Here is a 13,101-nt window from a genome sequence, read left to right as displayed (position 1 = left end):
GCGCGGGGCGCTGTGGCCAAGGAACCTAGGAGAAAAAGCGGCCGAGAAGCGCTGCGTTTTGGCGGTCAGCAAGCAAGGGACCATGAAGATGTGCGACAGCGCTAAGAGGCTGAATAACATCACTCCGTGTAGCCTTGAGTTGGCGATTCCTCCCTTCCGACTTTCCTATATAATGCGAAAAGATGGCTGAGCCCACATCCAAAACGTTCCTAACCAAAGCTTTCAGAGTTTTAAAGTTGTAAACTCTCCTCGTGTTTGTATCTCTGAAAGTCACCAGCTTGAAACCTGACTCTCTTTTGAAGTGGAACAGACCTTGGAAAATTACTTTTTAAAGGCCCCTTCCCTTTAAGTGCAATTTAAGTAACGTTTGAGTGAAAGTAAATTGTAGCTCAAACGTGGAGCATGCACATCACATTTCAAAGGAATTTATTGCCATTTAGGTAATAGAGAAATATTATATGGCTTGATATACACACATTTTAAGTTAAATGCTCATTTCAGAATGTTTTGATCATCTGGCAAATGTGTTTGTGTAATTATCCTAAAGGGATTTGTTTTCTAAGATGCTGCTCATCATATGAAAGATAGTTGTAAACTACGATTTATATGTAATTCGGTTTTCCCAAGTGAACTGACAACCACATCATCTTGTAGCTATATTATTTACCATATTTGAGGCATTTTCTTACCGGGTTTTTTTAATACCTTTAAGTGCTGGAATGTTACTGTCAGCTTTCAGAGTCTCGAAATCACTGCCTTGTTGTTGTTATGTGCTCTCAAGTCGCCTGCGACTCATCGATCCTATGGACAACAGCTCTGAAGCCTACTCTGTACTGGCCAGTCTCACTGACACCAACACACATAACCTCATTGCCTAGTGTATGCCACTCACAACAATCCTTGCTGTTTGAAAATTGCTAAAAAATGACATAAATTAATCTTTATTCGAAAATGCACGAAGGGGAAAAAAGTGATTAAGTTGTAATCAGGCTTTAAAATACTAAAATGTTTATAATTTCCCCAACATATCATTTTATCAAGAGATTCAACCTTGATTTTGCGGTTTTATTTCATATTGTGTCTATAATAAGCCAATTTATAGTTCCTCTATTTTTAATTGATACTTTAACTTATAACAAATCTTAAGTACTGTCTTCTTAACAGTCGGGTGGTAAGCAGTGTATTTTTGAGTTTTATTAACCAGCATAATGTGACAACACACCTCAATGTACTAATTATGTAAATACAGAAACTTGACAATTTTGGTGAATAACAAACACTGAAAAGGCAATTTGAAGAACATGAGCTCATAAATTAAAAGCAAGTAGCTAAGTTATGCCTTAGAAATTATCACAGTAACTTGAGTCTCCCAAATCTTTTTGTAGTTTTCGAATCAGTTTTAGCTGAAATATTTTTAGTTCATTGATCTAGCAAATTGAATCCTACAGAAAGTGTTTTAGATTTCAATTTTTCCGAATTATTTTTTTATAGTAAATATTTCCCAAACACTTCTATCACTTTCATAAGGGAGAAAAAATGAGGCCAGCATGGACCCACTCTTTGTGGGACCATGAATGCATTTTGAGAAATACTCTAAAAATTTAAAAATTATTTTGAAAGAAAACGAGTATGAAAAAATAGAACGTGTGTACAGAACATCTTTCCATCTTTGGCTTTTGCATGTAAGTGGAATTACTTTAGAAATCCAAACCAAGCTAGTGTAATTACTGACATGTTTAAAATGCTTCTTTGTACTTGCAGAAAATGTTCTGAAAGTCCAGTTTGCTCCTTTTTGTTTTCACAGCTTATAAAAACAAAACAAAACAAAACAAGCTTCTGAAGCAAAGGCTTCAGGAAACACAGCTGAAGAAAATGAGTCTTTAAGGAGCTTCTCCTTTGATAATTTATTTCCAGAACAAAGAATCACTGAGACCAATGAGATTAACACTATTAAAAATACATGCATTAGCACATAAGGAGAAAGTTTTCAAGTTATTGTTAGGTCGTATATTTGATGTAGGCATATACTTTTCTTCTTCTTCCATTCGTATTCTGTTCATAAGTAAAAGGACCGACACCACAATTATTGCATGGGCTTAGCATTCTATATATGCCTAGGGATATTTGTGCGTTCAAATCCCAAAATTAGATTTGATTCTTGAAACGTTAAAACAGAAAATGGTTTATTATTATAAAACTCCAGGTTATAATACAAAACATCTTTTTTCCTTCTAGTGTTTTGCAGTTCTTTTATGAAAACACAAACAGCCAGACTAGGTGAAACTCATTAACTGAAGAGGAGGAGAAGTGTCTTGCCTATGGTAGACGGATCTCAGACAAACAAATCCCTCTCAAGGCTTAGAGAAGCCACAGCAAAAGTTGGCTTCAAAAGTGCTAACTCTGCATGAGCCATTCCTAAATATTCTTAGGGTGTTTTTGGGTTTTTTTTTTAAGTTTTACTTACCTTTCCCCAGTGAAAAGCAGGAACCAAAACCCAGAATCAAGGTTGCAGAGAATGGAAAACATTGCAGGTTAATTTGGGTGGGATGTAAATGAGTATCCTTTGTGTAATTCAAAAGGACACAAGGGCGTTTTGCATGTTGAAGGGGAAAGGAACGCAGTTGTTTTCTACTTAATGTTTTACTAAGAAATAAAACCTTTCAAGACAGATGTACTCAAACTCCATGTAGAGAGCTACTCTCTACTTCAGATTTAGGGCAAAATAGGAACTCAATCCAGTTCACTAATTTAGAGGATGTCCCATACAGTGCACTTCAGCAGTTCTAGAAGTATGGGTTAGACTGCAGGCAACCCACTGGAACCAGTGATTCACTCGAAGATTTTTCTCTCCCTATATAAAGCTGGAGGTCACTAGGAGGGAAACCTCAGAAGGTCTGATTTTTGTGGGTCCCTCCCCACCTGTGCTTACAGAACTGCCTGTTACTGTGATTTTCATCAGTGCCTCATCCTCCTTCTCTCCCTTTCACCTCCAAGCACTTACTGGTGAGTTCCAAGTTCTAACCTTTTCCCTTAGCACTGGAGCACTTAACCAGGGCTCCCGATTAACTGCACTGGATGTTGAGGATTTTGAGACATTCAGAATTAGTAAATTATATATAGAAAAGACTCATAAGTTTGATATTTTATATAAGACAATTTATGCATGAAAGAACATAATTATGTAGATGTAACACAAATGTCAAAGTATTTCCCCAGATATGCGTGGATGAAAAGCATTTAATTGCATCATTCTTCAGACACATCTTTGCACCCCAAATGCCCATGGGTCAGAGAACTAAGATACATTTTATAAAAATAAATGAGAAGTCTCCTAGAGAACTGGTGAATATCTGGGAAAGATTCAAAGCTGCCCTGAGGGAAAATCCTAGCTGGCCAGGATTTGCCAAGTATTGAGGGAACTTTTTGTGTTCCTTTTATTATTTTTAAGTATGGAGATAATGGAAGTTTCTGGGAGAGACTTTTAGTTTTGCTTTGACCACAATTAATTGAAGTTCTTTTCTTTCCCTTTATCTCATTAATTAATCTCAAGAGATTGTGTAGGCAACTTCTATTGTCCTGAATTGAGTCTTGTAAAATATTTTTTCAACAGTGAAGCAGCTCTATTTCCATTTAAAATATGCTCTTGCTCCTTAGGTATGGTATCTGCAAACACGCTGCACATTCATTCATTCATTCAGCTTAACCAGATGGTGGAAATAAAGTCAGGCTACTTTCAAGAGTTTGTCCTTAGTGTGCTGAGCTTTTTCCTGGTTAAAAATCCAAGCAGTAGAATCTTGGTAGAGCAGTGGAATCTTTATCCTTTCAGTGGGCTGAGCAATCAGAATAGACTAGAGAATGTCTAGATTTTGTGTTTCTAAGCTAAATTCTTAGCGGGAGAAGGATGGGCAATCTCCCATGCAATTAACTGCCTCTGAAAACCCACCAAAGGGTCAGCTATGGGTTGGTTCCAACTCTAAATCCTTAGAATTTAGAAATGGCTTAATTCAGTCCATTCCTACTTCAAGATTTAGAATGGCAGCCTCGGAGGAATTCTCTTTTGCGGTCAATGTTTGCATTTATACAGGGAACTAGGCAAAGCACAGGGTTACAGAGAAGCTGCAGTGCTGCCTAGAAAGAATGAGGTTACAGGGTGGGCTTGCTGGCCTGGGTGCCCTCAGTGCAATGCAGTGGTGAGCCAAGGTGGAAGAGTTCCTGGACCCAGCACCCTAACTAGGGAGAGGTCAATTCCGTCCATGCTGCCCTATCTTACCAGGGTCTTTGGGCCTCCACTCCAATGCCTCAGTGAAGAGTGAAGGCCAAGGCCAGGCCGCCAACTCCTGCAGTTCCTTGGTCTCCAAGTTTGCTTTGTAACCAAAGGGGACACCTGTTTGGGGCTGGCTTTCATACTTTAACACACTTTATGCCCTTTGCTCTTGAAAAGATAGACAATTGGTCACCAAGACCCACTAGGACCACAATGTTAAGCTTTTTTTACAGGCTGAGATTTAAAAAAAAAATAAAGAGACTGGGGAGGGGGGAACTCTTCTCTATTTAAATGCAATAGGATGGAGGGCAATTAAAATGTGCCCTTTGGTTTTATTTTTGCATCAGGATATATAGAGAATATATTTTAAAACCCGGGAGAAGCTGAAAAGGCAGGACACTGAAAAGTTAAAGGTGTAGCAAAAGTGTAGGAGTAAGAGCTGGACCCAGAAGTTTGGCTATCTAGCAAAGACTGAAAAGTCCAAGCCAAAATGTACTAAAGATGCTCTTAAGATTTTAAGACAAAATTAAATCAAGTCAAACTTAAAGGCATGAGGGAGGAGAAAAAAGTGTAGGAAGGTAGGCTGGATCACGGTTCAATCTCCTATAGCTTATCTTTCAGGTATAAAAAAATGCTTAGTCTTCTAAAAGAAAAAAAGAGACAGTAGGTAAGTTTAGGGTACCTACTAGCTCAGAGTCAGCTTTGTACTTTAACATGTTATGCATTTTAAAGGCACATTCATTACATGTTGAAATAACAGAAACCACCAACAGTTAAAATCCACTAGGTGTTCCAGGGAAGAAAGATGGGCAGTCTTCTTAAAGATTGACAGCCTCAGAAACAGAATGGAGGTCGCTATGCTCTTGCCTGGCAGTGGGTAGAGAGAAAGATGCATTTTTAGTATTTGGAAGATCAGCCTCAGAGAATTTAACAGCAAAAAAACATTATCTTACTATAGCGTAATGTATCACTTACAATGACCTCAGTAGTTTTGCATTTAGAGTTAAGGTGGGGACTTTTCTGTCAAGCTTAATAATTGTATTGTAGTTGAATATTAAAAGCCACAATGTCCTAAGCTAGAAGGTAAAAGAAAAACCTTCTTAAAATCTTAGGTTAGGATGAGGGAGAAAGCAGCAATGTCCACTGTATTGTGTACCTAAGCTTGCCGTACTATCAAATAAGAATGCATATGAATATGAGAGCACTGAGTACAAAGGAAAACAAAAAGGTCACAAACTGAAATTGGGGAAGGGGGAGCTGAGGAGCTTAGACAATTTTGTTTTGAATTATATTAATTTTCAGTATTTTTCTGAAAGATTTAAACCAAGTCCTTAAAATGGAGTACAGGCATACATGAAATTTTTAGAATCATTACACATTTTCACAAAGATATTAGAATTACCCAAATCATTAATATAAAAAGCTTTTGTTCAACTGCATTGTTGAAAACTTTTAAAATATCTCCATTGATTTGTTTCTGATATTTAATTGTAGAGATAACTGTTTTCTATAAAAGAGAACCTAAAATATCATACCTGCTTAAGAATGTCAAGTTGAAATGCTACTAAAAAACACAACAGATCAAGTTTTAAAAGGTGTTCTTTAAAAAAAAAAAAAAACAACACAACCAACTAAATCCAGAAAAGAGCAGAACATTAATGAAATGCTTCACAAGAATACAGAGATCCTTCCCAGTTCAAAAACATGATGACTGGATGTTTATGCTTTTGTATGATATGTGCTGCCCTTTATAAATCTTATTATTACAACACTACCTGTCTGCCTGGAGAAAAAAGAAATACTAAACAAATATGCCTTAAACATATATATGTTATATGTTAAATATATATATATATCTCCCCTACTCAGCTGAAGGCTCCAGCACCAGTACTAATATCAATCTCTTATGCATTAAAAATCGGCATGGATAGGGAGCTCTGGTGGCCTAGTGGCAAGAAGATGCACTGCAATCCCAGAGGCGCACAGTTCAAATGCACCAGATGCTCTGCTATCGAAGGAGGGGCAATCTCCTCCTGTACCAGTCAGATCAGATTTGACGGTACACACACACACAAAAAAAAAAACCAAACAAACCAAAAAACACACAAAAAAACCCCCAAAAAACATGGATCTTAAAATGACGTAGAATACTGCTGTGAAATCCACACAGCTAGTAAAAATTTTTAACCAAAGTGAAAAAAACCAGTTGTCCTATTTCATCAAATTTGTTTTATAAGCAATAACAAATTCAGATACAATATTATACAATGAACATCTTTGGAAAGTGACAAAAACAGGTCAGATTAGTAGGAATAAACTGTTAGAAGAAAATACACATAGTACTATAGTTTTATTAAAAACTACTACTTGAAAAAGAAATCTCCCTTCCACAAAGAACACATAACTGTAGAATGACGAAAGGATTTGGGAAAGCTTTACAAAAGTCTAATTCCAATTGTATCTTCCTGAGGGTGGTGGCAAAGGATACTTCCTTCCTTCTCTGGGATATCCCTGAAAAGCAACAAAAGAAGAGTTTACTTTTGAGATTAATAGCCTTGCAAAGAAATTAATAATTTTTTATTATAAAACACACCATAAAGCACATGAGAATGTCTTAAAGCAATAGCATGTAGAAGGTCTCAAGTATGTGTTTTTGATCCTGAGTTCAGTACAATCTTACTGCAAAGTTGGACTTTAGCACATATTCTATTAACAATAAACTAATCAAACAAAACAAGCTTTAACTACCATTTGAAAATTTCTTAAAATGGACACAAACAAAATATAGCTAAGTGTATGTATAAACTTAACTATATAGATTTGTACAGAACAGTAGTTCTCAATTTTCTTAACCTGCAACAATAAATCAGGTACATCATACTCAGTTATACTATATGCTAAGGAAGTCACTTTGCTAAAGGCAAAAGCTTGCAGAATCAGGCTACCTGATGAGAAATTAACTAAGCATTTTTAATTTAGCAATAGAATAGTTGTCACTGTGTAGGAGCCAGTCAGAACTGACTCATAGCTGACCCTCCAGTGGGTTTTCAGAGGCAAATAATTGCATGGGAGGAGTCTGTCCCTCCTATGGAGCAGCTGGTGGCCTCAAAATGTGTGCCTTTGGGATTGTAGCACAGCTTCTTGCCATTAAGTCACCAGAGCTCCCTAATAAAATGGTAAAGCATTAATTAACACATTAGATTATTATGTAATTATTTATAACATATCCATATAGCCACAAATAAGCAAAAGATACATGACGTTCCTTTCACCACAAACTCCCTTTCTAGGTATTTGGAATTCTGAAATAAATTCCCTCATTTTGCCACTCAGAACATTAAAGCAGTTTAAATGATAATATGAATATGTACAGATTCTTAAGGCACACTGTAAAGCTAAGGTCCTGTTAGTTACTTAAACTTCATCCTCCAGTGGGTTTTCAGAAGCAGTAAACTACACAGAGGAAACTGCTAATCTTTCTCCTGAAGAGCAGCTGGTAGATCTGAACAGAGTATATTTGGGTTGACAGCAAAACTACTCACCATTAAGCTACGAGACCTCACTCCTTCACTAATAAATTGCATTACTAATGTGTTGTTGATTGCCATCGGGTCGAGCATGACTCATAGCGACCCTACGGATAAAAGGCTTGAAGCCTTTCTATAACTATCATTTCTCAAAATTCAGAAGGCATGGTGTTTAGGAAGTGAATACCACTCCTGCCTAGTGCTTTAAAAAAAAACAAAACATGATTAAAGTATCATAATGGAAAATACTGAGAAAAAGAAATGTAATTTATAAAAGGTTCTAAAAGAATGACATCGTACTAATTTGTTCTTATCATCTATTAAGTAAGACTTTTCCTTCCTGTAACAGTAATGAATTCCTTTTAAGGAAAGAATCAGTCTTCTGATGGAAGCCGTGAAAACCCACGATCTACAGTCAGCAGTCCAGGGTAGGTTCATAGTTCACACAGCTCCTACAGTGTATGAAGTCTGAGGGTTTCAGTTCCTAATTTGGAAAATGAGGTGACTGGCTTAAACATCCTCCAAAGTTTCTCCCAGCTATAAATAAGCCTTGTTTAAAATTATTCATTAATAAATTGCCTACTTTCAGCTTGGCTATAAACAGTCTCAGTACTGGTAAAATTTTTAGAGGTCTGGGGTTGATAGCATTCAAACCAAAATTCTAATACACTGTAACAAAATTCTCTTCAAAGGTATTAACTATTTATGATTAAGGTAACATAGATAGACTTGTACAAGAATAAAAAGAACTTTCCTTAACTATCATAAGGAGGCTGGAAGAGGATCATGCAGCTATAGAGTTGAACATTAAATGCCCCAAGGAAAAAGAAAAAGAAGAGGGTGGTAGAGGAGAAAGGACCTTTTTTGCTACACACCACCACCAAATACGTAAGCATTTTAAAACCACTTCACATTGCTGCAGGCATCCATGACCACCACATACTTTGAACAGCAGCATTCTAATCCTGTTCTCTGGCAGGGATTCAATTAAAGAGCACATATATATTGGCCAGGGTGTCAAATTCTGGGGAAAATGAAGTTAAAGAGAGGTCAGTTTTAAATTATGCTAAAACTGGAAGCTATGAAGAGAAGGAAATGAATGCACTAAGCTTTTATCTATAAATTTGTGTAGGAAATTACATTCAATGATGGCATTATTTATTTAAGTGTAAAAATATACGCAAAATTATTGGGATGGGACTATTCCTTTTTTCCATGAAAAAAGATACTGGATGATGAATCAAGTCAGGACACTTCCAAGATGAACAAAGACAATACATGAAAAGTTGAATTCTTTCTCTTTTCAAAATTAACTATTTTGAAAGAACCAAGTTTCTATTAAAACAAAGAACAATATCCTCAAAGGAAACAATGTGTTTTGGTGAGGGATTATACATCTCTACTAAGTGTCACTGATTGCTAAAATTAAGAGGCTTTCTGGATGGAAAAACTTTTCAGCATCAAGGTATAACCTAAATATTTTCAACTATTCCCAACTATTTCTCACCCTATACCAATTTTACTAATATTCACATTGAGCCAAACCATCAATTTTTTAGGTAGGTATGCTTATCATAGAATATGGAGTTCCAAAAGGTATAACCACAAAGTGAACAATAAGTTCTTCATTCCATAGCCCACTTCATTACCTGTCGCCCTCCACGATCATCACGCCTGGGTGGATAACCGCCAGGCCCGGCTAATAGCTGGTATTGGTTTTGCTGGAAGGCTGCATTTTGGTTTTGGAGCATACGGTTCCATGGCAGCAGAGGCTCAGCACCAACACCTCTGTGGAAAAATATCATATGTGCATTAGAAGTCACGCATGTCATGAGCATAAAAAACCTGGAACAGGCTGACAGTACTCTAAATTTTAGGCTCATTCAATCTGCCCAGACTCGCTGCATAGGATATACAGTATCCAAATTGCCTTCATGTCTTTTATATCCATCTAGTAGAATATGCTTTGAAGTACCAGCATTTACTAAAAAAGAGTGTTTAAACTCAGCTGATTTAGAAAGCTTGACTTTCTAAAAATATTTTGTTCATTTTCAGTTGTGAAATTTGCTTTTTAGTCACTTAAAAAGATTTGGCCTCAAGATCATGAAGTTGGCTACGTTTAAAATGCTTTTCAAAGAACAAACATGTACAACACAGGAGAATGAGGCTTTATTTTAAAAAATGTCCAGACTCCTTCTTGAAGTCCATTCTTTCTAGTTAATTGCAGGCTGCAAATGAATTCTTACTACTGAGTATTTTGAATCCAGGGTAGAGGACTTGGCTGTTTTTCCCATCCATTATTCTGTTCAATATGTCAGAAGGTCTGATCGGGAGCAAACCTTTTCAAGTTCTATTGATGCAGCTTTCAATTGACCATGGTGACCTAGCAACATGAGCACTAATTGGCATGGGCTGACGGGCATTTGGTGTACAGTTTACATGGGAACACACATTCAACAGCTATTATAGCCCAGTTTGCTGTCCCAGATTATTAGTCAAAAGAAATGTTTTAATTGTCTTCAAGTGCCTATTTTCAGGGTAGATACAAAGCAACAGGTTATGATGTATTAAATCATAACTTAATTAAAAACTGTCACATAAACAATGTAACAAAGAGATGCCTCCTAAAGGCAATAATTGAAGGTAAAATTTTATCCTTGAGGGGTTTTCCTTGATATCTGTATTATAAAACTGTAATCATAAAGAAAAAACAAAAGCGAAATCACCTAATATTTTTTTGAACGTTAGAAGCTTTGGATAAAATTCTAAGTATGTTAAAGTACAGACTAGCTGGTATTAGCTATCATCAGACCAACATATTTAACCCACTTTCTAAGTCTTGGGAGAAAATTTGAAGTTAGACACCTGTATATTCATTTTACAGTCATTCAACCGTGAGTCCATCTTCTCTTTCTTCATCCTCTCTCCTTCATTTACAGTTTGCTTTTATTTAAGCCCCTAGGTAATTATTTTTGTGTGAGGGAGTGAAGATAAGAACCAAGCTCTGAAGTACTCTACAAAGTCCATTGCTCTCTTCAGTTGGTGACCAAAATCAGAGTTCTAAATATAGTTTTGAAAAATAAAATTCAAGGTGTCTGCATCTCAGGGAAAAAAACCCCAACTGTATTTAATCACTATTCCGATTCATTTTCAATACAAATCTATTTCAGAAGAACATGCTCATGCTGGAGAGCAGTGGTCCTTTCTAATCTCTCCAGTTTTCTTCTGGGACAAAGGAGCTCCTAAGAGCTGAGCCAGGGGTGCTAGAGTGACCCCAACAATGTTAACTCACTTGCATGAACTGTGACAATGAGAAAATGCACTCAAATTTACAGCATGAATAAATACAACTGGAAAACAGGTAAAGAACAAAGCCACAAGTTAAAAAATACACAGTTCTTTTTTTTTTTTTTAAAAAATGGTTATTCAATCCTTTTGATAAACATACTTTTTAATGATATATTAAATTATTAGAATTGAGCAAAAAGGCATCACTTTTCCAAGAGCTTATTTCTCTACTAATTTTATTCATTTATAAGCCAAATTTGCTTAGAGAAATACATTTTACTCTGACAAGAATATAACAGAACTCAAAATGCTGGACACCACTGTTAAGTGTCATACTGGATATTCTTTGTACGAGTGCCAGGGTGATGTGTCTGCTGTTATTTTTACATCAAATGAATACATGGATTATAAGTATGGCAAAAGTAGGAAATCATTCTAGAAAAATGGTATAGCTCTCTAATAAGCATTCAGAATGAGAAAGGAAAACTAGTAAGGTAAGACAGAAGTCTACTCCTAACTGATACATCTCAGAAAATCTGAACATTTGGACAGAAAAGTAATACCACATGACTGATCTAATATATTTGCTTATTTGTTAATAGGTGAACAAAGAAATTTAGGATGGCTAAATTAAGTATTTCCGTTCCTTATAGAATACAGATCCTTAAAATGATCATGATTTGAGATCTGTAAGAGACAATTTTAATAAACTATACTTTTACTTAAAAGGTATGACTTTCAGTAACCTGACTCAAACTAATCCAGAAACAGCCATAAATTAAAACATCCATAAAACTTGTCCTCAAACAGCAGAGTTCACAAAGTCAGTCAGTACTCAGTAATCCCTCCACTGAGCTTCAGCAGAATAAAATAAATAATGAAACTCAGTGCAAGGGAAGGGAAAATGTTGATTATCCCAGGATATCTTTTATGTGTTCTGAGACAAGCAAAAGAAAACAGATGCTTGGACTGAAGAAAAATGGCCCCTCAAAAGTAGAAAACAGATCATTTCCTTCCTTTTTAACTGTAATATACTCAGTACCTCACCTACTAGCATAGTTACGTTCTAAAGATCAAGATGTTATGCAAAAATCAGTACTATTAGACAGAGCTACTTGGGATGAGCACACCAAATCACCAAATGGAGTCTGGCTCCATCACTATAGAACTGTCACATCACAGCGAACCATGGCCCAGGGAAGTGGACTCACTGCCTACACTATGACGCCTGTGTTCCACTCCCTTTACAATTTGGTGTTCTTTACTACCAGGTGCATGTCTATGATGCACAGATTTTTTTTCCTCTCTCTCTCTCCTTGGTGTAAACTAGAAATTACAGATAATAATACAATCAGTAAGTAAGGAATAGCTATATTATGGGCAGAGTACGGAATCTGGTGAGCTTTGTTTGAATGAAAAATTTCTTAGTAAAGTGTGGTACAGAAGAGTGGCCTTAAGTAAAATTAAACTACTTGTGTATCTCAGTTTTCTCATCTGTAAAGATGTAAACATCACAGCTTTTACTTCTAAGGACTGGTGGGAGGAATAAATGAAGTCATATTTATTAGCTAAGTATTAGGACAGTGATGACACTTCAAAAATAGAATAAAGGTCTGCTGTTAAACTAGCATAAAAGAGCAGTGAGAAATAATATGGAAAATCAAGTCTTAAAAAAGTTATTGAAAATGACACTAGTTTGAACCTGACAGTGTATCCTTTAGGAAAAAAATTTAGCCTTTACTGACTTATTTCAAAATGAGGATATTCTAAAAAGGACTGACACAGCATAGTCTTTGTATTTATTTATATTGAAAACAAAACAAAAATACATGCACTACTGGCTATGAAGCTTGTACCATGTAGTTGATACTAAAAACTGAGGAACAATGGTTCCTCTCATCCTCTTTAATAATGAAACAAAGTTTTGAAATCTCTAAAGAATCTCAGCATTTTCTTAAAAGGGGATTAGCATTTACATGTCATTTAAAAAACACTTTATTAATTTCAGATGTTATCAGATCA

At 36.0% G+C, this 13,101-nt stretch overlaps 1 protein-coding gene across 2 annotated transcripts in view; it reads right to left on the bottom strand.

The window, feature by feature from the left end:
* Positions 1-6,595: 6,595 nt before the first annotated feature.
* Positions 6,596-13,101, bottom strand: part of XRN2 (5'-3' exoribonuclease 2) — a 91,152-nt gene continuing 84,646 nt past the window's right edge. For both annotated transcript variants that reach the window (XM_006895653.1, XM_006895654.1), the window contains 2 exons: positions 9,441-9,579; positions 6,596-6,775 (listed from right to left, as the gene is read on the bottom strand). In XM_006895653.1, the coding sequence (XP_006895715.1) occupies positions 6,710-6,775; positions 9,441-9,579 (205 nt within the window). In that variant the 3' untranslated portion in view covers positions 6,596-6,709. The remainder of the gene's footprint in view (positions 6,776-9,440; positions 9,580-13,101) is intronic.

The sequence above is a fragment of the Elephantulus edwardii genome, unplaced genomic scaffold (assembly GCF_000299155.1).
Source record: "Elephantulus edwardii isolate Elephantulus edwardi_28Jun2011 unplaced genomic scaffold, EleEdw1.0 scaffold00172, whole genome shotgun sequence".
NCBI classification, from domain to species: domain Eukaryota; kingdom Metazoa; phylum Chordata; class Mammalia; order Macroscelidea; family Macroscelididae; genus Elephantulus; species Elephantulus edwardii.
The sequence above is the reverse complement of the archived record's forward strand: the minus strand, read 5'-3'. Positions and strand labels throughout refer to the sequence as shown.